The 27,313-nt window shown below is 45.5% G+C and overlaps 1 protein-coding gene and 1 non-coding gene across 4 annotated transcripts in view; both read right to left on the reverse strand.

Annotated features, from left to right (window-relative positions):
• ABR (ABR activator of RhoGEF and GTPase) overlaps positions 1-4,787 on the reverse strand; it is a 179,206-nt gene extending 174,419 nt beyond the window's left edge. For all 3 annotated transcript variants that reach the window (XM_014826907.3, XM_070482622.1, XM_070482621.1), the window contains exon 1: positions 3,600-4,787. In XM_014826907.3, the coding sequence (XP_014682393.2) occupies positions 3,600-4,647 (1,048 nt within the window). In that variant the 5' untranslated portion in view covers positions 4,648-4,787. The remainder of the gene's footprint in view (positions 1-3,599) is intronic.
• A 15,315-nt stretch (positions 4,788-20,102) lies between these two features.
• Positions 20,103-20,209, reverse strand: LOC123276555 (U6 spliceosomal RNA). The gene has a single exon (XR_006513059.1). It is a non-coding gene; the product is annotated as a U6 spliceosomal RNA (small nuclear RNA).
• Between the last annotated feature and the right edge of the window lie 7,104 nt (positions 20,210-27,313).

Genomic DNA, 27,313 nt, shown 5'->3' on the forward strand with positions numbered 1-27,313 from the left:
CATCAGTGAGTTAACCTGTGTAAAATGCTATGAACAGGAGCTGGCGCAAAGTAAGCCCTCAGTAAGTGTTAGCTATATTCTCATTATTCCCATCTAACAGCCAGAGACTGAGGAGAGGTCAGTGGCTTGCCCACACCCAGTCTCACACCCAGCGAGGGGCAGAGCCAGAGCGCACACACAGGATGTCTTCACAGCACGCATGACCCAAACGTGGCCCCTTGTAGCTCTGCCAGCCCCACCACATTCACACCACCACCCTCAGCCTCCACTTCTAACCACACCAACACGGCCTAGTCTCTCCTGCTACCAAGGCTACAAGGTGCTAAAAGGAACATACTAAAAGAACTGGCATTCTAACTTATTTAAACTCTAACTTGGCTACTAGGTGTAGAAAAAAAAACCCAAATGTGTCTTGGGATGGGGCTCTGCGCCTCATCTAAGAGAAACAGGCCCGTTTCCAAGGAGGGGAGCACCCCTGCCTCTGGGCCTTTTTATGAGAGGCCTCAGCGCGCTCTCTCCTTAAAACCCTGAGACAAACAAAGGCAAGCCTGGATTGCCCAATAAAACCTGACGTTCGGCTGAAGATCTCTGAACACAGATAATGCCCGCGATTGCTGGTGGAGAGAGAGGAACAACTTCAGGGCCAATCCACCCAGAGATCCTCAAGAGCCAAGATTACACTCTGCCTCAGGTCCTGCCCTGCTGCCTGGAAGGTGCCAGAAAGAGCTGGAGCCTTGCTAGAAAAAACCACACACACCACAGAAAACCAACCCGTCTGTGATCCAGAATGACCCGGGAGGGGAAGCTCTGAACTGTCAACTCAAAGAAGACAACCTATAGTCGTGGTTAGTTAACATGAGGGGTGCTTGCTATGTGCCAGGACCTGTTCAAAGCCCTTTAGAAATAATATCCCATTTATTCTTCATGTCAATGGTACGAAGGAAGAGTGTTTATTAGCCCCATTTTACAGATGAGAAAACTGAGACACGGAAAATTCAAATAACTTTTCCCAACATCTCAAGCAGTCTAGCTTCAGAGCCCATGGTCTTTATCAGCATTTTCAATGCTTTTTGTCCAACCCATAGCAAGAACCTGTACGTAGAATATTCTACAACAGGACCCACTATACACTCACATATTTTTATATAATTAAACACAGATTTTAAAAAGAATAACATTCATCATTGCCATGCGCAGTGCACACTGATGTTTTCTATTCTATTCCATCCCATTTTAAAAAAGGATGTCATTCAACAAATACGTGGGGAGCAGCTAACATGTGTTAGACACTGTTCTAGGCTTTGGGGCTACATCGGTGAATGAAAGAAACAAAAATCTTTGCCCTCTTGAAGCTTGCATTTTACTGGAGAGAGAGTGAAAGATCCACATGCAAAGTCTCAGCATCTGAGGTGGTAATTGGGTGCGTGCTTTGGAGACAAAGAATGCAGGCCAGTCACAGTGGCCGAGGAAGGCCTCACGATGCTTTCACTCCCCACTGCACTGATTTCAGTGGGCTGTCACCACCAGTGTGAAAACCCTTGCCCTTAATCCTTCTACTCTAGTGCCTTGTTGTATGTTTGAAGGCTCTTTCTCCTAGATTATGAGCCCATGCACATGTGTGTGAATATGTGCACATGTGTATACATGTGCAGGCATGAGTGGATGTGTGTGCATGCACGTATGCATCTGCATGTCCACCCCCATTCACTTCCTCACTGGGGAGGTTCCGGAGACAGGAGGCGGGGCTCCCACAGGCAGCTGTCCAGAGGTTCCCTACACAAGCTTGCTCTCCACAGGGGTCCTGGAATGGGGCCTGAAACACAGCCCAGACGCTGCTAGCCAAAGACAGACATGTGCCCTGGCTGGAGTCTTCAGCCCAGAGGCGGGAGAATTTTTTTACCGTTGGTCCACCCTGAGGGGTCACGTTTTATAATTCGTTAGGACAGATGGAACACTAATTCCTGATCTGATCAACGTGCTCTGTGTGCTAGAGTGCCCTGAAGGAAAGAAGAGACAGCACAGAAATAAACATCACTCCCTAGGGAAAATCTAGTGCATTGGGATCACCTGGCAGGGTGATGGATGTGGGTCTGGGGGGAGGTGGGATTGGAGCCAGCTCCGAAGCACCTCTGGGCCACTTGGGTAGCCTCCACTGAGGGCATTTGGAACTTGGCACTAGAGTGAAATCTTCAGACTCTTCCTTTAAGTTAAAGGGGCACATAAAAATGTTACTGGCATGGGCAGCAAAAGTATTACCTACGGGAAAAGCAGCCAATATCTGCTAATGAATAAGTGTAATTGATCACGACAGATGACTCAAGGAACCTTCAGAATGTGCTTTTAGCAAAATGGACAGTTTTTCATTCAAATGTAAACCCACCTAGATAAGATCTAATAATGGAGATTTTGGAACAATCCCAGCATCGGTGATTTCTTTTTTTTTTTAATCTCCTTCACTGAGCAGGAAGGCATCTTAAGTTCCTGGTCATAGCTTCACCCAACCAGACACCAATTTATGCTTTCCCTGTGGCTGAGGAGGCCCTGAAAGTCCCTGGGACAGCAAGGAAGGAGTCACAGGCCACCCCACATCCCTATCTGTCCTTTCCTCCTTAGCCTCATTCCTACTCCCCGACCTATGAGGAGCTGGCTGGCTGGGAGACATTCAGTTTAATGCAACCATCCATTTATTCAAGAAAAATTTATTGAGCTTACTATGTGCAAGTCACCATGGGGACTACCGCAAGGGGATTCAAAGATGGCTAAGACCAGGTCCTGTCCTCAGAAGAGAGCGCAGATGTGAGGGGAAACAACCAACGACAGGAGCCCCCAGTGGAGGTCTCAGCTCACTCCACCAAGCACTTAATCTTTCTGAGCTTCAGTTTCCTCCTTTATCAAATGAAGGCACTGCACTAGATATGATCTCTGGGCACCAGGCCTGCTTGAAAACTCTATTCCCCTTCCCAGGCAGGCTCCTCGGCTCCTAGGAAGCTGAGGATCAGGTGCAGCCTTCTAGGAAGGGGGCAGTCAGCAAAGAGAGGGGCTGGTGAGGATGATGGACCTTTCCCTGAGTGAGAGGCTCTTTCAGCTTGACCTGCATGCAAAATACAGGCTGGAGAAAGATGAGAGAGAAGTTCAGAAAATTAAGTGCAAGATTTCGACTTCCGTATCAAGGAATCTGGGGGAAAATGGGGAGCCACTGGAGTTTGTGCACTGAAGGATGCTATCGGTGTGGCAAAGGAATCTGACCGACCTGTGGAGGATCAGCTGGAGGGGGACGGGGTGGTGATGTTGCAACAGCGCAGAAAGGCTGAGGCCTGAAGCGAAAGATTCCTTCCGTGCTCTGGTCCAGAGCACCATTCCATCACCCGTGCCAGCCGCACAGCGCTTGTTTTCATAAACTCGCCCAAGCCGAAATCACTTTGCAAGATCTTTTTTAAAGTCCCACAAGTGGCTTCAAGGTAAACAAGCAAATCTTATCTCCCTTCTTCCCAGGCGCCTGAGGTTAAACAGGACCAACAAGGTATGCCAGGGAGGGGTGTAGGAAGCGGCCATCAGCCACCGGGATGCCAAGGCAGGGATCTAGAGAGGGGCGCGCCTACCTGCAGAGGAGCCGTCCTCGTGGTCCGAGCTGTTGCGGCTGCAGTCGCTGCCCCTCTCGGGCGAGCTGTGGCTGGGCGAGTCCCGCTCCGGCACCCGCAGGAACCGCTTGCGCCGCCACGGGGGGAGGTGCTCGCGAGCCCCGCGCCGGGGGGGCTCCTCTGCCGCCAGGGGCGAGCTCCGCCCGTCCTTGGCCTCCGCCTCCAGCTGCTCCAGGTCGTGGCTCCGGCGTTGCTGCCGCCAGCCCCCGGGGAGCAGGTGCATCCAGCGATGGGGGCTGCACGCCCGCACCGGCTTTTCTGCCTCATCTCGGGTCCCGAGCCGGTAGGGGGCCACGAGCAAGTGGCTGAGGACGAATTTCTCGTTCAATTCCACCATCTCGAAGTCGTGGTCACTGCTGTCGCCCCCATCGTCCGCGCCGGAGGCGTCGGGCTCTCCCTCCTCCGAGCTCCGCCCCTCGTGGGTCCTGGAGGACAGCTCCTCGCCGGGGGCGCTGGGAACCGTGCCATCGTGGCCGGGGGGCGCACAGTCCTCCCGGGGAGTGAAGAGGAGGCGAGGCTGCAGCAGCTGCTGGTGGATGGCGGCGGTCAAGCTGCGCACGGCGCCCCCTGTCCCCGCCGCCCCGGGCCAGGTGGGAAGGTCCAGGCACACGGAGGAGAGAGGCTCGGCTTTCGCGGCTGCCTCCGGGGGAGGGGGCGCAGGGCCCGGGGGGTCTCCGCCGCCGCCTGCGGGGCCCTCCTCCCGGCGCGGTGGCGGCGCGCGCTCCGGCCCGGCAGGCGCCGGCCCCTCCGCCGCCTCTCCCGCGCTGCCGCCGCCCCCGCCCTCCAGGGGCCCGCCGGCGAGGTCCCGCTTCTCCCCGGCCAGGGCCGCCTGCAGGTAGGACACTTTGAACTTCTCCTCGGCCAGCACCTGTTGCAGACGCTTCAGGTTGAGTTTGCAGCGCTCCAGCTCCCGCTCCATGTCCAGCACCGAGTCCAGCCGCATGACGGGGGCCTCCTCCCCGGGGAACTCGGCCCGCCAGTGGCGCTCAAAGTCCTGAGGGTCCCACATGCCGGGCGCCCCCTCGGGCCTCCGGGGCCCAGCTCGTCCGGCGCAGCGGGCTGGGGTCGCGCCCGCCTCTCTCCGGGAAGCCCGCGCTGGCGCAGTCGGCTGTCCTTCGCTTCAGCCCCAGCAGAGAATCAGAGAAAAAATAAAGTTTTTCCCCTTCCGCCCTCGTGCCTTTTTTTCTTCTTCTGGGTTTCGCCTCCCTGACGTAAGCGGCTACCCGCAGCGGAGGCGGGCGCCGGGGGCCCTGGGCCCGCCCTGGTCTGCAGCCCCCGCCGCCGGCCCGGGCGCCCCGCGGGCTCGGGCGTCGGGAGAGCCGGGCGGGCGCGGAGCCTCGGGCGCCCGGCCAGGCCCGCTGGCGCGCCTCGGAGCGGCGCCGGAGGCTGGGAGAGGGCCGCAGCGGGGCAGGCCCGCGGCGCTGCCCACCCCAGAGGCGCCGGCGACGCTCGGAGCTGGACGCGGGAGGCCCGGCTCGCCCCTTCCCGGCCAGGCGGGCTGCGCCGCTCCCGCCGCCGCGCGCTGTGGGCGCGGGCTCCCTGCACCCGAGCGCGGGCCCGCGCGGCCGAGGGAGGCGGGAGCCCCGGCGAGGGAGCGCGCGGGGGCGCCCTGGGCCCCAGCCAACCTGCCGCCGCCCGGCTTTCCGCAGCCTCGCCTGCCCGGGCTCGGGGCGGCGCCTCGGACCAAGAAGGAAAAGGTGGGGAAAGGCGATGTGGCGCGGCGACGAGGGCAGGTGTCGAGGGAGCCGGCTGCTGACCGGCGGGGCTGTCCTTTGCCCGGATTATTGAGCGCCTTGAACTAACTTGTCCAAAATCGCAGAGCTGTCTGATCCAAAATCGAGGATAAACTTTGGCGTTTTGGAGTCCCTTTGAAGTATTCTCTCTGCTGCTCACTAGAGCTTCCCGGAGGAGAAATAGACAAGGGTGACAGATCCAAGGGGCCCTGCTAGAGGCCCCTGTGACTTCAAAGCTGATGGTACTCCCGTGTGACTGAGTCAAACCATGACTGCAAGGGCCTTAGACGCCTGGGCGTCTAAGAGGACCCTCCACTCCACCTCCTCCTTGTGGCCTGAACAATTCCTCTAGGCAGGGAAAGAAGGAGGAGCTGGGGACAGCCATCTGGGCTGGCTCTCGCGGTGGGGTGGATGGTGGGGCTCGCGCTTCGCCCTCTCCTCCACACCTGGCTGCACCACCCTTTCCAGGATCTTGGGTGAGGTCCCACTGTCTGCCAGGAGAGGTCCTGATAAACTGTCTCGTGCTGGCCGCAAGAGGGGACCTTATCTGTCGTTCACATTTCCTTCATCTTAAGGATGAGGAAATTGATACTCTAAGAGACTAAGTGACTTGGAGCCGCATTCTTCCGGTCCACAATGCCCTTTGGGGACTGGAGCTAAACTCAGTGACCCCTTCTCTCCAGCCACCTGCCACTTGCTTTTCCCCTGAACCATGTGAAAAGGCCATCCTCCCACTTTTCAGCCCCTTTCAATCCGCCCCTCAAGGCTGGATATTGGGAAGATACCAGGAAGATATTTCTTAACCACAAGTAAGATAGTGCCTTGCTTTTGCTTAGAACCCTTCAGTGGCTTCTCATCACCTACAGGGTGGAATCCAGACTCCTCTGCATGACACAGGAAGTCCTCCCACATTAGGTCTCTGCCCACCTCGCTCCCTTTCTTTTGTGCAACTCTATGCTGTCCCCAAAGACCTGTTGCTCTTTTCTGGTGCTTTGTCCTCTTCCTTGGAACTCCTGTCCCTACACACGGGCACAACTCCCCACTGCCTGGGGGACTCTAACCCTCCTTTAAAGACCCAGCTAAAGAATCTCCACCTCTGAGAAGCCTTTCCTGGCCCCTCCCCTCTTCTTTGTGTCACCCCTCCATCTTGTGTCTTAGTCTTTGCCCTTGTTCCACTTTATTCTAATTATTAGTGATATCTTCTGTTTCTCCTACTTTCAGAAGCCTTCAAGGGCAGGACCTGTGTCTTTCCCACTTTGGTATTCCCGCTGCTTCTTGCAGTGTGTGATAGAGAGCTAACTGATAATTATTGAATGAAAGACATGAGTGAAGGAAGGAAGGAACAGACAGATGAAGGAATCCCCAGCTTGCAGTCTCAGATGTGCCTCCCACAGAGGCTTTTCAACTCTGGAATTTCCTTCTCTGACAAAGTCTGTGTTTACTCATTTTCCCAATATCCCTTTTTCCTCCTCCTTCTTCTTTTTTTTAAATCTGGTATGCCACTGGCGTGACTCATCGCAGTGTCTGTTTTTGTGCCTGACTGCTGTGGGGGAATGGATATGTTTTAAAACACATTATTTGCATATTTCCCAGTTTGTCTGATTTCTCAATCCTTCACCTGGTTCCTTGTCAGTTTTCTCTCCCACCTTAGCATCATACTTTGTCCCTACCTCCCAGAGGCTGCCAGTCTCCTTTGTCCACTGGGAAGGACTGAGGAGCTCCCAATGCCTACAAACAGCCCGTACAGGGGTATTCCATCCAGAGGAGTCCACAAGCACCTTGGCCTCTGTTAAGATTTCAGGAGAGAGAAATGCGGCAGAGCAGGGATGGATGGCCCTAGTCAACAGCATATTGATTGAAAGATGTTTCAATACGTATATTGAAAAGCACAAAGGGAAAAAAAAAAACCCTATGAGTTACTATAAGTATCAATTTCTGAATTTGTAAGTTCCCTGGGAGGATAGTTTCAGCTCTGTCCTTTAATTAAAGCAGCAATATGATTCCCTTTGGTCCCAGGAAGTTGTTACCAATACCACTAATTTTTTCCATGAGGACCAATATAGCTGGAAATGCCAGCATACGTCTTCTGTGAACAGATCCCAAGAGCAACCTTCATTGTCTCCAGCTGGTGGATAGTTCAGCTTTATTACTTGGCTTTGGGTCATCACAGGGGCAGGGGCAGAGGGGCTGACAGTTATTGAGTCCACACTTCTAGTCGCCATACAGCTTTGATCTCGTCTAATTCCTCACAACAACCCTGTGTAAAGAAGGTATTATTGTTGCTACTTCAGAGAGAGAGAGAGAGAGAGAGAGAGAAATGAAAGATCAAAGAGGTTAGAGGTCACATAGCTAATCTGCTGGGTGTTAAAGCCCAGCTTTGCAAGCGCTTGGCTCAGGTGCATCTGTCATTAGCATTCATTCATTCAATAAATATTTGTTGAGCACCTACTAGGTGCCAGGGCCTGGCAAATAAAGTTTAAACTTTGTAACCCAGCATGTATGACACTTCACAATGGATCCTCTGACCCCAGCCTACTTGTTCAACCCCGTTTCCTGAATTTCTTCCGCCTGCTGCACCCATTCAGCGCCTTAATCTGAGTGACTCTCTGAGCAGATGCCTTTTGTGTCCCATGCCACCTCCCTTTGGTCCATCTCGGATTTCTGCTGCAGCTGCAGCTGCATTGGACAGTTCCCATGGGCTGCAGGGGTCTCGCCTCAAGCACACCCCTACTACTCTCCACTTTTCTGTCCTAGGGTTTTTCTCAAAGTCACAAAGCTCTCAAGGGCATCCCAGATGGAAGCTTCCATGGGCACCCCGTAACCAGTGGAAACACGAGCTGGTTAGTAAGTGCCCCAGGCTCCTGTCTTCGGAGGGCATTTCTGAGGTGTGCTCTCCGTGGTTGCTCAGTGGTCTCCAACAGGAAGAGCCCCAGTTGTTCACAGTGATCGCCAATCCACAACAAGCTCTTTATTGGCTTTCCCTTGTTGTCCGTCTCCCTCTCCTTCACTCCTGCTTCCTGGGATAATCTCCCGGCTAAAACACTTGCATCAGGTCCTTGTGTCCATCCCTGCTTCCCTCTCTGGTTCCCCCCACGAAGACACCCTCCAGCCTCCCCATGCCCTCGCTGACACAGCCACACAAGGCACTTCACCATCCCCTGGTGACTCCTTAGTCTCTCATGACTTCCTTCATCGTGCTGCTTCCTCCTTTACCTGGTGAGGTTGCGGGGGAGGAAGAACATTTCCTCTACCCGGTGGGTCCTTCTGGCTGGGCTACGAATTAAATTGACATGAGACAGAATAACAGGAGAAAATCAAACAAAGCTTTATAACGTGTATACATAGGAGGGACTCAGGAAAACTGAGTACCTCGTCAAAATGGCGGAGGTTCTCATCTTAAATACCATCCTCAGCTACAGACAAAGGAGGATGTTGGGGGTGGGGGGAGTCAGTTACCGGAGATTACCAGAAAAGTACAGTAAATGAGAGTAAGGTTATTATGCAGATTTAAGTCCTTGCTTTCTGTGTTGATAAGAGTTTCTAGAGATAAGGTCATCCCCCCTTCTTCCTGGTACTGAGAGAGACACATTTACAGATGGAGATTTCCCCTACAAATGTAAATGTCTCTAACAAAGGGTAAATTCTACTTTTCAGAGCTTCTCCCATTTCTGTAGTTTTTAAAAGTAACCAGTGCCAAATAATCCTCATGCCAAAGAGACAGATTTTGGGGTGGCCAATTCTGATGTGCCACGAGATCCTTTTTCGTTTGTCAAAGCCCAGCTCACCTATGACTTTCGGCCCTGGGTCCAGTTAGGCATGCTTCTCTACAAAGGGATTCACCTTGGTTCCAGCACCAGTCATATCACACTGCAATTAATTCCACGGCTCCTTGAAGAAATCCTGGCTCTGGCCAGCTTGCACCTCTCATTCCTTCAGCTGCCACAGCCCCTAACAGAGTCAGTGCTTCATACGTGTCTGCTGAGTCAGAATGATTCATACCAGTCTGCTGAATGAATGACTGATGAATAAATGAATGATTAGGACTCCACCTGGACTTTTTTTACCTCTACCTCATGCTGCCTTAAAGCTGGACCACTCTTACCCAAAGAAAGAGTGGAAACACACCTCTGAAAGTCATGCTGCCGGGAGCTCCACTTTTTAAAATACTCCTTTAGATTAACAAGCAGCCTCTATGGAAATATAAAACTTGGTTATCAGTCATTCACACCTCAGTGTGAACTGTCCTTTCCCTCACTTTCTCTGGGGCTATCTGAGGTTAGTATGAAAGGGCTGGGGATTTGGACTAGGGAGGAGAATGGAAGCAGAGTGCAGCCAGGAGGAGGGTAACCTGGGGAGGAGTGAGCTGGGGTGGGATCTGCAACGGCCCCTCCCTTTGAGTACCTTCTCCACCGGGCAAGCCTCCTCTAATGGAGGAGTTCTCCCGACTACAGATTAGAATAACCTGGGATAGCTATTAAGACTAGCCAGGGAGCCGGCCAGGTGGCATGCAGTGGTTAAGTTTGCACATTCCGTTTTGGCGGCCCGGGGTTCGCTGGTTCAGATCCTGGGTGCAGACATGGTGCGGCTCATCAAGCCATGCTGTGGTAGGCGTCCCACATATAAAGTAGAGGAAGATGGGCACGGATGTTAGCTCAGGGCCAGTCTTCCTCAGCAAAAAGAGGAGGATTGGGTGCAGATGTTAGCTAAGGGCTGATCTTCCTCAAAAAAAAAGAAAAAGACTAGGCAATCTTGGGCTTCCTCCAATGCCAATTCATTCAGAATCTCAGGAATGGAACCCCCCATCAGCATTTTATTTATTTATTTTTTAGGTTTATTGAGGCATAATACAATAAATTTATTTATTTTAAGTATGCAGTTTGATAAACTTGGGTGATTGCAAGCAGTCATGTAATCTCCGCAATAAACAAGATATGGAACAACTCCATCACCTTAAAACGTTCTCTCCTGCCCTTTTGCAATCGTTCCCTTTTCCTGACTCCCAGTCCCAAGCAACCATAGTTTTCTATAATTGCCATCACTACAATTTTGCTTTTTCTAGAATTTTCTATGAATGAATGTAGTCTTTGGTGTTTGAATGCTGAAACTTAGCATAATGTTTTTGAGCTTCATCTATATTATGCATATTTATTTCTTTCCTTACTTCCCCCTCCCACCAGGGTCAAGAATAGTCATTTTAATGTACTTTATCGCATTCAACCTTCATCATAGTGCTGTGAGAGACCTATTATCACCATCTTGCAGAAAATCAATTATGGTTTGATGAGATTAAGAGAGTTGGTAAAGGTTACATAATTCCTTTCTTTTTATTGCTGAATAGTATTCCATACTATGAACACACCCTCATTTGTTTATCCATTCTCCAGTTGATGGACATTGGGTTGTCTTTGTGTGGACATAAGTTTTCATTTCTGTCAAAGATATGTATAGGAATGGATTGTTGGGTTATAAGACAACTACATATTTAATTTTATAAGATACTGCTACACAGTGTTTTCTGAAGTGGCCGTACTTTTCTCCATTACCACCAGCAATGCATGAGAGTTCTGTTGCTGTACACCCTCATCAACACTTAATGTTGTCAATCTTTTCATTTTAGCCAATTTAGAAGATGTGTAATGGTATTTCATCATGGTTTTAATTTGCATTTCCCTGATGATTAGTGATGTATAGCATCTTTTCATGTGATTATTGGCTATTTGTATATCTTCTTTGTGAACTGTCTGTACAAATCTTTTTTTCATTTTTTATTTTTTATTGGATGTTTGTCTTCTTGCAATTAAGTTGTAATCGTTCTTTATGTAGTTTTCTTTTTTTTTTTTTTGAGGAAGATTACCCCTGAGCTAACATCTACCACCAATCCTCCTCTTTTTGCTGAGGAAGACTGGCCCTGAGCTAACATCCGTGACCATCTTCCTCTACTTTATATGTGGGACGCCTGCCACAGCATGGCTTGACAAGCAGTGTGTAGGTCCACACCTGGGATCCGAACCAGCAAACCCCAGGCCGCCGAAGTGGAATGCTCGAACTTGACCACTGTGCCACCAGGCTGGCCCCTCTTTATACTCTTTATTCAAGCCTTTTGTCAGATATGTGTTTTGCAAACATTTTCTCCCTAGTTTGTGGCTTGCTTTTTCATTTTCTCATCTGTGACTTTTGAACAGTGAATGTTTTTTATTTTGATGAAGTACATTTTATTGATTTTTTAACAGTTTGCACTTTTTGTCTTGTTTAAGAAATCTTTGCTTAATCCAATGTCATAAAGATGTCTCCTATGTTTTCTTCTAGAAGTTTAATAGTTTTAGGTCTTATATTTCAGTCTAATCCACTTTTACTTAATTTGGGGGTAGGATTTAGCATAAGGGTAAATGCTATTTTTTTTCCATGTGAATATCCAGTTGTTATAGCGCTATTCAGTTAAAAGACTCTTTTCCCCCAACAAATTACTTTGGCAGCTTTGTAAAAAGTCAATTGACCATGTAAGTGTGGATCTATTTCTAGAGCCCGTTCTGTTCCGTTAGTGTACACATCTATCCTCACGACAATACCACACTGTCCTGGTTACCGTAGTTTTCTAGTAGTGTGAGTCTTCCAACAGTCCTTCTTTTAAAAAATTGTTTTGGCTATTTCTAGGTCCTTTGCCTTTTGATATAAATTTTGAAATCAGCCTGTCAATCTTTCAGGAAAGTCTGTTTGGATTTTGCTTGGGATTTCATTGCATGTGTAGATTAATTTGGCGAGAATTGCCATCTTAACAATATTAACTCTTCCCAGCTATGAACACGGTATATTTCCTCATTCATTAAGGTCTTTTTTAAGTTCCCTTAGCAATGTTTCAAGTTTCGGTGGGTAGGTTTGCACATCTTTTGCTCAATTCCTAACTGTTTTATTTTTCTTGATTCTATTGTAAATGAAATTTTTTTTTTTTAAAGATTGGCACCTGAGCTAACAACTGTTGCCAATCTTTTTTATTTTTTCTGCTTTATCTCCCCAAACCCCCCCGCACATAGTTGTATATCTTAGTTGTGGGTCCTTCTAGTTGTGGCACGTGGGAAGCCACCTCAACGTGACCTGACGAGCGGTGCCATGTCCATGCCCAGGATCCGAACCCTGGGCCGCTGCAGCAGAGCACACGAACTTAACCACTCGACCACGGAGCTGGCCCCTGAAATTGGTTTTAATTTCATTTTTTAATTGTTCATTGCTAGTATATGAAATTACAATTGGTTTTTATATATTGATCTGGTATCCTGAGACCTTGCTGAACTTACTGATTAGTTCTAATATCTTTATTGTAGATTCATTAGGGGTTTTCATGTTTTTATTTTGGTTTTTTATTCAGATACAATTCATACACCATAAATCTTGCCATTTTAAAGTGTGTAGTTCAGTGAGTTTAGTATATTTACTCACTTTTATAACCAGCACCATTATTATTTAATTCCAGAATACTTTCATCACCCCACAAAGAAATCCTGTACCCATTAGCAGCGACTCCCCCGATGCCACTAGCCCTGGGCAACCATTAATCTACTTCCTGTCTCTATGGATTTGCCACTTCTGGACCTTTCATGTAAATTGAATTACACAAGATGTGGGCCTTTGTGTCTGACTTCTTTCATCTAACATAACGTTTCCTAGATTTATTCACGTTGTAGCGTGTATCAGTACTTCATTCCTTTGTACAGCTGAATAATATTCCATTGTATGGCTATACTACATTTTGTTTATCCGTTCATCAGTTATGGCCGTTTGGGTTCTTTCCATTTTTTAGCTATTATGGAATAACGCTGTTATGAACATTCATGTACAAGTTTTTGTGTGGACATATGTTTTCAATCTAGACGTGGATCATATGTAACTGTTTAACTTATTGAGGAACTGCCAGTTTCCTGAAGTGGCTGCCCCATTTTACATTCCCACCAGGAATGTATGAGTGTTCCAAATTATTCCATATTCTCACCAATTCTTATTATTTTCCTTTTTTTAAAAAAAATCATAGCCATTCTAGTGGACATGAAGAATTATCTCATTGTTGCTTCGATTTATTTTTGTTTTCCTAATGATTAATGATATTGAACATCTTTTGAAGTGTTTCTTGGCCATTTGTATATCTTCTTGTGTTTGCCGGCCATTGAAAAACATCTATTCAAATCCTTTGCTCATTTTTTAGTTGAGTTATTTGTCTTTTTATTATTGAGTTGTAAGAATTCTTTATACACTCTGGATACTAGACCATTGTCAGATACACGATTTGTAAATATTTTTTCACGTCCTACAGGTAGTCTTTTCACTTTCTTGATAGTGTTCTTTGATGCTCAGAAATTTAAAATTTTCATGGAGTCCAGTTTATCTATTTTTCCTTCGGTTGCTTGTGCTTTTGGTGTCATATCTAAGAAACCATTGCCTAACCCAAGATCATGAAGATTTACCCTCATGTTTTCTTCTAACAATTTTATAGTTTTAGTTCTTGTATTTAGGTCTTTGATCCATTTTGAGTTAATTTTTGTATATGGTGTGAGTTACAGGTCCAATTTCATTCTTTCTTTCCACTGGCTTTATTGACTTACAACATTGTGTACATTTAACGTGTATGACACGATCATTTGATACATGTATACATTGCAAAATGATTACCACAATAAGGTTACTTGACACCTCTGTCATCTCACATAATTACCTTTTTTTTCATGGTAAGAGCATTTAAGATTTAATTTCTTAGCACTTTTCAAGTATGTAGCACGGTATTGTTAACTATAGCAACCATGCTGTACAATTAGATCCCAGAACTTATTCAGCTTATCACTGGAAATTTGTACCCGTTGACCAACATCTTCCCATTTCCTCCATTCCCAAGCCCCTGGCAACCACCATTCTACTCTCTGTTTCTATGAGTTTGGCTTTTTTAGATTCCACATATAAGTGAGATCATACAGTATTTGTCTTTCTCTGTCTGCCTTATTTCACTTAGCATAATGCCCTCAAGGTCCATCCATAGCAAAATGGCAGGATTTCCTTCTTTCTCATGGCTGAATAACATTCCATTGTATACATATATATATATATATATATATATATATATATATATATACACACCACATTTTCTCTATTCATTCATCCATAGATGGACACTTAGGTTGTTTCCATATCTTGGCTATTGTGAATAATGCTGCAATGAATATAGGGGTGCAGATATTTCTTCAAGACAGTGGTTTCATTTCCTTTGGATATATACCCAGAAGTGGGATTGCTGGATCACATGGTAACACTATTTTTAATTTTTTTAGGAAACATTCATCCTTTTTTTCCATAGTGGCTGCACCAACTTCCATTCTCATCGCTAAGGCACCAGGGATTCCTTTTCTCCACATTCTAACCAACACTTGTTGTCTCTTGTCTTTTTGGTAACAGACATCCTAACAGGTGTGAGGTGATATCTCATTGTGGTTTTGATTTGCATTTCCCTGATACTTAATGATGTTGAACACCTTTTAATTTACCTATTGGCCATTTGAATATCTTCTTTGGAAAAATATCTCTTCAGGTCCTTTGTCTACTTTTTGATCAGATTATATGTTTTTTTCCTACTGAGTTGTATGAGTTCCTTATATATTTCAGATATTAACCCCTTATGAGTTATATGGTTTGCAAATATTTTCTCCCATTCTGTAGGTTGCCTTTTCATTTTGTTGCTTGCTTCTTTTGCTATGCAAAAGCTTTTTAGGTTGATGTAGTCCCATTTACTTATTTTGCTTCTGTTGCTTGTGCTTTTATATCATATTCAAAAAACTGCTGTCAAGACCAATGTCAAGGAGCCTTATCCTTATGTATTCTTCTAGTTTTATGGTTCCAGAGCTTATTTTTAAGCTTTAATCCATTTAATTTTGTGAGTGATGTAAGATAGGGGCCCAATTTCATTCTCCTGCATGTGATGATCCAGTGTTCCCAATGCTGTCTATTAAAGAGGCTATCCTTTCCCCACAGAGTATTCTTGGCTCCCTTGTCAAACACTAATTGACCATACATGCAAGAATTTATGTCTGGGCTCTTAACTCTGTTCTGTTGGTCTATGTGTCTATTTTTATGTCAGTGCCATACTGTTTTTGTTACTGTGGTTTGCAACATTTTTTTTTTTTTTTTTATTGAGGAAGATTAGCCCTGAGCTAACATCTGCTGCCAATCCTCCTCTTTTTGCTGGGGAAGACCGGCCCTGAGCTAACATCTGTGCCCATCTTCCTCTACTTTATATGTGGGACACCTGCCATAGCATGACTTGCCAAGCTCGGGATGCCATGTCCACACTCGGGATCTGAACCGGTAAACCCTGGGCTGCCGAAGCAGAACGTGGGAACTTAACCACTGCGATACCGGGCCGTGCCCCTGCAATATGTTTTGAAATCAAGACATGTGAGGCCTTCAGCTTTGTTCTTTTTCAAAATTATTTTGGAAATTTTGGTTCCCTTAAGATTCCGTGTGAATTTTAGGGTAGTTTTCTCTATTTTTGTGAAAAATGCCATTGGGATTTTGACAGGGATTGCATTGAATCTGTAGATTGCTTTGTGTAGTATGGACATTTAAACAATATTAAGTCTTTCAATCCATGAGCATAGGATGTCTTTCCATTTATTTGTATCTTCTTTAATTTTTTTCAGCAATGTTTTATAGTTTTCCGTATATAGATCTTTCGCCTCCTTGGTTAAATTTATTCCTAAGTATTTTATTCTTTATGATACTGTTGTAAATGGGATTATTTTCTTAATTTCATTTCATTACTAGTATACAGAAACACAACTGATTTTGTATATTGTATTAAAAAATGTAAACAAAGTTCACATCACACATGGCATTTGTTGTCCTGTCCCTTTATTCTCCTTCAACCTGGAGTAGTCTCCTTTCCTTCCTCCTTCCCTCTCTTTCTTTCTTTTTTTCTTCCTTCCTTTCCTTCTCTCTCTCTCTCTTTCTTTCTTTCTTCCACGGCATTGCCATTTTGGAAAATTCCAGGCCAGTCATCACATAGAATGCCGTGCCTTGTCTGGGTTTGCCTTATTGTTTCTTCGTGATTAGATTCGGGTTAAGCATTTCTGGCAGGTGATGGTGTATGCTTCCCACTGCCCCACATCAGGAGGCACATACGACATTTTCTCATTATACTCATGTTAAGTTTGATCACTTGGTTCAGGTAGTGTCCACCAGTTGTAAGCTGGGTGCCTTTTCTGTTTTGTCATAAGAAGTACTCTCTAGGGTGATTTTTGAGTTCCATATATGTACTGAATTCTCTGACAACCTTTATCCAATGGCTTTAGCCTCTATTAATGATTCTTGCTGGAATCAGTTATTACATTAGTTTTCTTGATGCTCAAATTATTCCAAAATTTGGTCAATAGAAGTGAAAAAAATGTGCTTTTTTCTTTGTGTTTGTGAGACCTGGAACTGTAAAATACATAGAAGAAAACATAGGGGAGAAGCTCCTTGACATCAGGCTTAGTGATGTTTTTGTGGATTTGGCTCCAATGGCAATGGAAATAAAAGCAAAAATAAACAAATGGGACTACATCAAACTAAAAAGCTTCTGCACAGCAAAGGAAACTATCAACAAAATGAAAAGGCAACCTACTGAATGAGAGAGGATATTTGCAAACCAGATATACAATAAGGGGTTAATATCCAAAATATGTAAAGAACTCATACGACTCAACAACAAATAAAAAAACAACCCAGGGGCCTGCCTGGTGGTGTAGTTGTTGGGTTTGTGCGATCTGCTTCTGCAGTCCAGGGCTCACTGGTTGAGATCTTGGGTGCAGACCTGCACACCACTCATCGAGCCACACTGTGGCAGCATCCCATATACAAAGTAGAGGAAGATTGGCACAGAGGTTAGCTTGGGGACCATCTTCCTCAAGCAAAAAGAGGAAGATTGGCAACAGATGTTAGCTCAGGGTCAATCTTCCTTCCTGGAAAAACAAAAACAAACAACCCAATTAAAAAATGGGCAGAAGATCTAAATAGACATTTTTCCAAAGAAGACATACAGATGGCCAACAGGTATATGAAAAGATATTCAACATCACTAATTATTAGGGAAATGCCAATCAAAACCACAATTACATATCACCTCACACCTGTTAGAGCGGCTATTATCAAAGAAATAACAGGTGTTGGAGAGGATGTGGAGAAAAGAGAACCATCGTACCCTGTTGGTGGGAATGTAAACTGGTGCAGCCACTAGGGAAGACAGAATGGAGATTCATCAAAAATTGAGAATAGAATTCCCTTAAGATCCAACTATTCTACTTCTGGGTATTTATCCAAAGAATTCAAAAATACCAATTCAAAAAGATATGTGCACGCTTCCGTTCATTGCAGCTTTATTTACAATAGCCAAGATACAGAAACAACCTAAGTGCCCATCAATGGATGAAAGGATAAAGAAGATGTGGTGTATACAGTCATGGGTCACTTAACAATGGGGACACGTTCTGAGAAATGTGTCTGTTAGGTGATTTTTCCCTTGTGCAAACATCACACAGTGTACTTAGACAAACCTAGATGATATAACCTACTATACACCTAAGCTATGTGGTACTAATCTTATAGGACCACCATTGTATATGTGGTCCTTTGTTGGCCGAAACCTCCTTATGTGGCACATGATTGTATACTCAATGGAATAATAGCCATAAAAAAAGATTTCATCTTGCCATTTGTGACAACATGGATGGACCTTGAGGGTATTATGCTCAGTGAAATAAGTTAGATAGAGAAAGACAAATACTGTATGATTTCACTCATAACTGGAATATAAAAAACGAAACAAACAAAACAAAACAAAAACTAACTCATAGATACAGACAACAGATTAGTAGTTACCAGAGGGGAACAGGGTTGGAGGATGGGTAAAATGGGTAAATAGGGTCAATTGTACGGTGATGGATGGAAACTAGACTTTTGATGGTAAGCGTGCTATAGTGTGTATAGATGTTGAATTATGACGTTGTTCACTTGAAACATGTGGAATGTCATAATATTACCTCAATTTACAAAAAGTATATGAGAGAAACCATTTCTCTAAACTCTTGCCAAAACTGGATGTTTAAACTCTTAAAAAATTTTGTTGTGGAAAATTTCACATACAAAAGAAAGGGGAAAATTTAAGGACTTCATGTGCTCATCACCCAGCTTGAACTCATTCATGGCCAACCTTGTTTCATCTATACTCCCACCTTCTGCCCCACCTCCACTGGAGTATTGTGAAGGGAATCCCAGACGGAAGACATTTCATGTGTAAATATTTCAGATTTTTTTTTTTTTTAGAGATTGGCACCTAGGTTAACAACTGTTGCCAATCTTCCTTTTTTTTTTTTTTCCCAAAAGATTGGCACCTGGGCTAACAACTGTTGCCAATCTTTTTTTTTTTTTTCTGCTTTTATCTCCCCAAACCCCCCCTGTACACAGTTGTATGTCTTAGTTGCATGTCCTTCTAGCTGTGGGATGTGGGACACCACCTCAACGTGGCCTGACGAGCAGCGCCGTGTCCACACCCAGGATCCGAACCCTGGGCTGCCGCAGCGGAGCGCGCAAACTTAACCACTCGGCCATGGAGCCGGGCCCTAACTATTTCAGATTTTAATAAAGGAATTTCTAATAAAGGATTTTAAAAATCCTATTTATAATAAAGGATTTATAATAATAATTAATTAATAATAATATTAACAAATACATAATACAGGGTTATTATGTGCTTCTAATAAAGGAATTTTTAAAAACATAATCCTAACCCCATGATGACAACTCAATCAATGAACAATAGTTCCTTAATATCATCGAATATCAGTCTTCAATTTCCCAATTGTCTCGTAATTTTATTAGTAGTTTGTTTGAATCACAATTCAAAAGAATTCCATAGATTATAGTCTCTAAGCCTTTTTTTAATGTATAGTTTTCCTTCCATGTCTCCCCCAACCTCCACCTTCGTTTGTTCTTGTAGTCCATTTGTTGAAGAAATTAGATGGTTTGTCCTGTAGAGTTTCTCACAGTCTGTGTTTTGCTGATTGTAACCTCGTGGTATCTTTTAACCCGTCCCTCCTGTGACTTGGTAGTTAGATCTAGAGTCTCCTATGGGGAGGGGTAAGACCGCTTGGTAGGCAGAGTTGTGTTCTTCCCTCAGAAGGCACATCACATCTTCGCTTCTAGTCATGTCCCTTCTTGTGATGTTCGCCGCCATTGAAGAGGATTGCAAATGGTGGTATGCCCTCATTCCTTCTTCATTGAGTAGCTGGAAAATGTCCATAAAGAGAAACTTCCCCATGTCAGCTATTTGGTGACATCACACTAGCGGTCTTTGACAGCTTCATTGCTTTCTAGTTTGACAAAGTGTTCCAGGCTTATCTTATATATTTCCTGCCCCAGAGACAGAATCAGCCATTTCTCCAATGAGCCCTGGTTCCTTTTAGTGGGAAATGGCATTTGGAGACCTCAGTCAGGGTATTAGAGGTGTTTATTTCTATTGGGTTGATCATCGTTTATAAGTCCTTTCAATGGAAAAAGCTAGGAAATATATATATTTAAAGTATGTCATGAGTTTATAGTGAATTTTTGCATTAATATTCAGAAAGAGAATTTTTACTTACTCTCAAAGATTTCACTTTCTCCTTCTCCTTCCTCCTCAAAAAAGAGCCCCTGTTTTCAATAACGCTAACTTGATTACTCACACGACAGCCTCACGGGATTTGTCATTCATTTGCATGTCATCTGGGCCCAGGGACCGTGCTAATCCTCTCTGTGTCGTTCTCAATTTAGCATGCGTGCTGCCGAGGTGAGAACAAACTTTATAACCTTTACCGATCTGAAAGGTGAAAAATTGTATCTCATTCTAGTTTTATTCTGCATTTCTTTGGTAATTAATGAAGCTGAGGGTGTGTCTTTTCGTCACCGGCAAGTCCCTGGTTTAAGCCTCTTTCAACAAATTGTTGGTATTCTTTAGAATAGCATTTCCCAAACTTCAGTCCTCTGTGTAGTATATTTTTTCCCAATTAACAAATCCCCCGTGCTATTATTTACTATATGTATTATTAGTTACTGAGCCCCCTCCTCAGCAGTCATATACAAGCATAGTAAACATTCGTAGATTTGGTGTCTACTTGTACACTTCCCTAGGGCACACTGACATAAATCTATTACTCTTAAAATTAAAAAGTGAATTTTTACCACCTGACATCATCTCATGCACTGCCCACGTGTGGCGTGAGCGCCAAGCTCTGGGAACCACTGCCCGAGGGGCTTTGGCATTCTGCCGGAGATGGAATGAGAGATGGCGGTCATGGCCCCATGTGAACATGTCTTTCCTAAGAGAGACCATGTCCCCAGGAAGGCCAGGTCAGATACCTGCCATGGCTTGATGCCAGAGGCAGCCGCACAGTAACAATAATGTACTTTTCACCATTTGATGTGGAGGGGAACCTGGGACAGGATTGGCAGCACTGCTGGGATCCAGAAGGCTGTCTTGGGGAAACCACATTGCCACTCTAGCCCTGAGTTTTCTCATCCGTAAAATGGGAAAGTTGGAGAAAATGATTTGAAATCCCTTCCAGGTTTGAAGGCAAGGTTTGTAAGCGCTTCCATCTTTGTGCACTCAGAGTTCCTAGGCTAGAAGTGAGAATGTTGCTCCCTTATCAACCTCCCTTTTCTCTCATCTGGGTCCCTGGGGTCAGGACTGGTGGTAGGTGTCCCAGTCTGTACCAGCGAGTCTCTCTCTGGTGTAACAGAGGACTACACCTAAGGAGCTCACCGGCTCCTCATCACAGGAGGCACCAAAGGGTAGCTGAGGAGTTAAAGTGGCCCTGCCCAGATCCTGGAGGAGCTGAGGTTAGGGCAGTGCAGGCTGTGTGATCATCACAAGAGGGTGAGACTTGCCATCAGGCAGCTTGGGCAGCCCTGGGCAGGAGCAGAGCCCAGCAGGAAAGGGCACTGTGAAGTCCAGGACAGGCAATTCACCCGACCTGGGAAGCCAGGGCATGCCCTGCTTCTAGTGGCCGGGTCCAGATCCCTGGGGATCAGGAGCGTGTGTGTGTGCGTGTGTGTGTGTGTGTGTGTGTGTCTAGAGAAGCAGAAAAGCACAGTGGTTATGACCCAGAGATCCTGGGCTTGACTGTCACCCTTGCCCCTTACTAGCTGTGTGGCCTTGGACAAGTCATGTAACCACCTGTGCCTCAGTTTCCTCATCTGTAAAATAAGGATCATGGTATTGCCAACTTCATAAGATAGTGATAAGGATGAAAAGGGTTAACACATGAAAAACAGACTGGTCAGTTCATGATCAGTTTATTTGTGTCTAGGAGAGAGAAAAAGAAAGGAAAAGAAAGAAGGAGAAAGACCAAGTTAACCAAAGCCACTTCTCTAGTGGGGTGGAAGTGATGGGGTGGAGGACTGTGCTGGGAAGCTGGAGCTGACCTATTGAATCAAGAATATGCTGAGTGAGGAGGCACAAGCCACACACGGGGGAGGCAGGGAGCTCCTCCAGCGTCTGAGCTCCCGCTTTGGGGAAATGAAACCCCGGGGTCCTTTTGATTGAAGGCGCAGTTTCAATACACCCACACAAAGGAAACAGAGTCGCAAGACTTTTTACTTACAGATCCCAGAAGCAATGGGGCACGATGAGCCTGAGAGGGGAAGGGCAGTCCTCCATCCCAGATCAGGAGGAGGCAGGAGACAGAGCCCTGGGGAGCAAGCACCTACTACCTATAAGGTGGTGGGTGCAGAGGTCACTAACTTTTCTTGGGCTCAACTCTAAGTGTTTATTTTAAAAGATGCCCCAGTATGCGGACATTGCACCACTTGGCAAGCCAAGCTGTGGCAGACGTCCCACATATAAAAGTAGAGGAAGATGGGCACAGATGTTAGCTCAGGGCCAGTCTTCCTCAGCAAAAAGAGGAGGATTGGCAGCAGATATTAGCTCAGGGCTAATCTTCCTAAAAAAAAAGTAAAAAATAGATGCCCTGGGAAAAGTAAAGTGGGAACTTACGGCGGGCATGCTAAAGTCAAATCCTTACCCAAATGTCCAGGTTCTGGATGTGAGCAAGGTTGTCAGACTGTAGAATGCCTAGGTAGCAACTCTGGAGAAGAAAAGTTGTTTTCCCAAGAGTTGTGTTCTCATCACGGGGAGCGATCTCCAGCCCCGAGTTCTGGGAACAAAATGGGATACACAGAGGTGAGCTTGTCTCACAAAGCTGAGGCTAAGAGAACCCCCCAAAACAAGCAAGCAAATTGCCGAGAGGTATCTTGTCACTCAGACAGGGCCCAGAACTGAGGCCCCTGACCTCACCCAACAAGATGTGTCTTGCTAAGAAAAACAACACATTGTTTGGTGGCCTGGGTAGCTCCTGTTGTCTGAGGAGGGAGCCGAGCTACCAGTGAGGGTGTCTTCTGTGAAGACCAACGTGCAGCTCAGAGGAGAGCAAACTGCACTCAATCTGCAGAGACAGTCATAGTGAGGCAATGTGGGTTGTACCACGTAGAAAAGCAACAGATAAATCGGGAGAGTGTGCCATTTGCTCAGACAGTTACATGTGCAGAGAAAGCCGTAAATAGTTCCAGACAGCCGGTCAGGTAGCCTGCTTGGGGCACTACACTCAGCTCCAGATGATCAGCACCAGGGCTGTCCAACCACGCCAAGATCAACTAATGTTTATGACCTGGGCATCAATAATCCCTTCCAGATCCCACACCCACCGAAAATGCTGCCCCAAAAGGAAGTGGTGTGTCCTTTGCGTCAGAACAGAACCTGAGACCTATGCAACATTTACTTTTTTTTTTGTACTTAAAGAAAATACTCATAATTTCCTTGAATCAGTGTGTCTGTGTATGTGTGTGTGTGTGTGTGTGTTATGTCTACAGAAACATCCTTCCTTTTGGCCCCATTCCTCAAATGCTGGGGAGAGTTTGAATCTTGGACAGCCTTCCATTATTTCACTGGGATTTTTTCCTGCTGTGGTGCATTCTCCTCAGGGACTGGTCACTGCCCTCAGAATGAAGGCTCACGAGTCCCCAGAGTCAGCATGAAAGACTCAAAGGGCATCAAGAAGTTCTTTCATACCTTCTCAATTTCCCCTGCCTGCTAACAATTGAATTTTTTTTTTTTTTTTTTTTGGTGAGGAAGATTGGCCCTGAGCTAACATCTGTTGCTAATCATCCTCTTTTTGCTTGAGGAAGATTGTCCCCGAGTTAACATCTGTGCCAATCTTCCTCTATTTTGTATGTGGGATGCCGCCACAGCATGGCTTGATGAACAGCGTGTAGGTCCATGCCCAGGATCCAAAACTGCAAACCCCAGGCCACTGAAGTGGAGAGCACGAACTTAATCACTACACCACTGGGCCAGCCCCACGACTGAAATTCTTAAAACTAGTTCAGGTCCTATGTTCTACATCAAGAGTCAGCAAGCTTACTCTGTAAAGGTCCAGAGAGTAAATATTTCAGGTTTCATGGGCCATACAGTCTCTCTCCTGGCTACTCAACTCTCCTCTTGTAGCTAGAAAGCAGCCATAGAGAATAAGTAAATGAAAGAGCACAGTTGTGTTCCAATAAAGTTTTCTTTACAAAAGCAGGAGCCAGCCTTGGCCCACTGGCCAGAGGTGGCCAACTCCTTGTTCTACATTTACAGAGAAGGGTGGTGGGATGGGGTAGGGAGAGCTGACATTTAAAGGATATATGTCACATGCCAGGCATTGTGCTATCACCTTGATAGATGACATTTCATTTAGTCCTCACAAAAAGCACTGTGTGGAAGGTACATTCAATATGTGCATTTTATAGCTGAGGAAGCTGAGGCTCAGAGAGCTTAAGTAACTTGATTGAGGTTGCTCAGCTGATGCTGGCAGGATGTGACCGCAGGTATGTGACGTTCCAAAGCTCGTGCTCTTTCTGCAGAAATGCGGATGTGTAGAATGCTGGAGCTGGATAAGCCTTGAACCTCACCAAACCCAACATCCTCACTTTATAGAGAGGAAATGGAAATAGTAGGGGGAGATCAGACTGAGACAAACTAGTCTACCTTCTCCAATTCATAGAGGGATGGCCCTAATGCCATCACTTGGGGCACAGCATCTCCCCTCAGGAAAAAGTGGTCTTCCGCCGGGACTCTGACGCCTTCCTTACAGCCTCCCATTCTCCTGCCCGTATCCCCTGCCGGACATCTAGTTACACGTCACAGAAACAGGGAACCGTTTCCTCTCGCTGGAGGATCTATAGCTTTGATTACAGAGGCTTGAATTAGCGGCACAACTTTATCTTGCAAATAACAGAAACTCCAGTTCACACTTGCTTTAAAAAATACAGGTAATTTTATGGCTCGCATAACTGAACAGTTGAGAGAGGGGGCTAAGTTCAGGTGGGGTTTGATATGAACTCAAACAATGCGCCTAGGACCCAACTTCTCTCTGCTGCGTTCTCATCATCCTCAGCATTGGTTCTAATGTCAGGTATGCTCTCTCTCATGGTTGCAAAATGGCTGCCAGCAACTCCTGAGGCAAAATCCTTGCTTATTTGCATACTTCCCCCAAAGAAAGGCGCTTTTTTTTTAAGATTCTATTTTTTTCCTTTATCTCCCCAAAGCCCCCCAGTACATAGTTGTATATTCTTCATTGTGGGTCCTCCTAGTTGTGGCATGTGGGACACTGCCTCAGTTTGGCTCAATGAGCGGTGCCATGTCCGTGCCCAGGATTTGAACCACGAAACACTGGGCCACCTGCAGCGAGCGTGGGAACTTAACCACTAGGCCACAGGGCCGGCCCCAAGGGGCTTTTCTTTCCCAGAAATCCCAGCAAACATTTCCTTGCATCTGATTGGCTCGGGTTAGCTATTCATTCTAAACCAATCGCCACGTCTGGGGGTTGGGACAGTCTGTCTTAAGCCAATTATGATTCATCCTTGGAGCTGGAGGTGGGGTTAATTGCACCTAAACCACATGCTGAGAACCAGGGAAGGGTTTAATCCTCCCCGGGAGAAATCCAAGTGGTGTTTGCAGGAGAAAAGGCAAAAAAAAAAAAAAAAAAAACCCCAAAACCCTGTGATATTAAGAGGCACGGCTCAGGTTCCAGTTTACCTGTGAGCAGGCAGAAGCTGCAGACCCATCTGTATTTCCCTGGGGGTGGAGAGGGGAGGCAGGCATCCTTTGAGATCCTTCTAGCCCTAGGATGAAGACTGACATGAGATACAAACATGACTGTGGAGCGCTTGTGGAAACAAAGCAGAGATGTTAAAGCCTGTGGCTACTTGGTGGCCTCACAGTCCTGTTTCACCACCATTTTGGTTGTGTCACATTTGCACATAGAAGGTACTTGGCTGTCTTACATTGTTTGTATTTTAACTTTCTTCCAGATTTTCCTTGCAGTCAAGGGTCTTAACATCCAGTCCTTAATCTTTAAGAAGTGTTGCTCTCGTTAGCTCAGTTGGTTAAAAGCCAAAATTAGAACAATTCCACCCCCAGGTATATATTCCCAAAAGAACTGAAAGCAGGGACTCAAACAGATATGTGGACACCAATGTTCATAGCAGCAGCATCCACAAGAGCCAAAAAAATGGAGACAGCCCGAATATCCATCAAAGATGAATGAATAAATAAAATGTGGTATATCCATACAATGGAATATTATTCAGGCACAAAAAAGAATGAAATTCCAGTACCTGCTACAATGTGGATGAACTTTCCAACAATTATACTAAATGAAATAAGCCGGACACAAAAGGACAAATACTGTATGATTCCACTCACATGAGGTATCTAGAACAGGCAAATTCATAGAGACAGAAAGTAGAATAGGGGGCTCTTCTACTGGGGAGAGGGAGGAATGGGAAATTATTGTTTAATGGGTAGAGTTTCTGTTTGGAATGATGAAAAAGTTCTGGAGATGGATGGTGGTGACGGTTGCACAACACTGTGACTGTACTTAATGCCATTGAATTATACACTTAAAAATCGTTAAAATGGTAAATTTTATATTATGTTTATTTTACCACAATAAAAAATAATCTAGATTAAAATTAGGGGCAAATTCTAAGAAGGGGCCGGTTAGGCTCATTCTGTCTACAAACCACCTCGGCCCCATCCTAAGCCCAGCTGGTGATGAGAAGTCAATGGCTTTGGCCAGAAGAGTCTGGCTCAGGGCCACCTCTTCTGGTTTCTGGGAAATATGGTCCATCTGCTCCTCTGATAGTGGGTTGGGAGAGTTGGCCATGACACTCAAGGCTACACCCCAGAGGTGTAATGAATAAGACATCCATATTGTTCAAACACAAAAAAAAAAAATGTAGAAAAAGTCTCCCTCCCACCCCTTTCCCCATCCATTCCATTCCTGTGTGCCCCAACAGGTGACTTCTGTTTTAGTAGTTTCTTGTTTATCCTTCTAGAAAATTCTTCTGTATATACAAGCTACTATGGATATATGTTATTTTCCCCTCTCCTTTTTTTATCCAAATGTAGCAAATTGTTCTGTACCTTGCCTTTTTTGGTTAAAATGAATCTTGTTGATCTTTCCGTAAAATACATAAGGAGATTCCTTACTCTCTTTTTACAGCTGTATAATATTGCAACATACGAAGACATTATAATTTATTTAACCAATCCTTTACTGTTGAACATTTAGCTGTTTCCAATCTTTTTTTTTTTTTAAGATTTTATTTTTTTCCTTTTTCTCCCCAAAGCCCTCCAGTACACAGTTGTATATTCTTCGTTGTGGGTCATTCTGGTTGTGGCATGTGGGACGCTGCCTCAGCATGGTTTGATGAGCAGTGCCATGTCCACACCCAGGATTCAAACCAACGAAACACTGGGCCGCCTGCAGCGGAGCGTGGGAACTTAACCACTTGGCCACAGGGCCAGCCCCCAGCTGTTTCCAATCTCTTGCCATTACATAATGATAATAGATAACCTGG

The sequence above is a fragment of the Equus asinus genome, chromosome 13 (assembly GCF_041296235.1).
Source record: "Equus asinus isolate D_3611 breed Donkey chromosome 13, EquAss-T2T_v2, whole genome shotgun sequence".
NCBI lineage: Eukaryota > Metazoa > Chordata > Mammalia > Perissodactyla > Equidae > Equus > Equus asinus.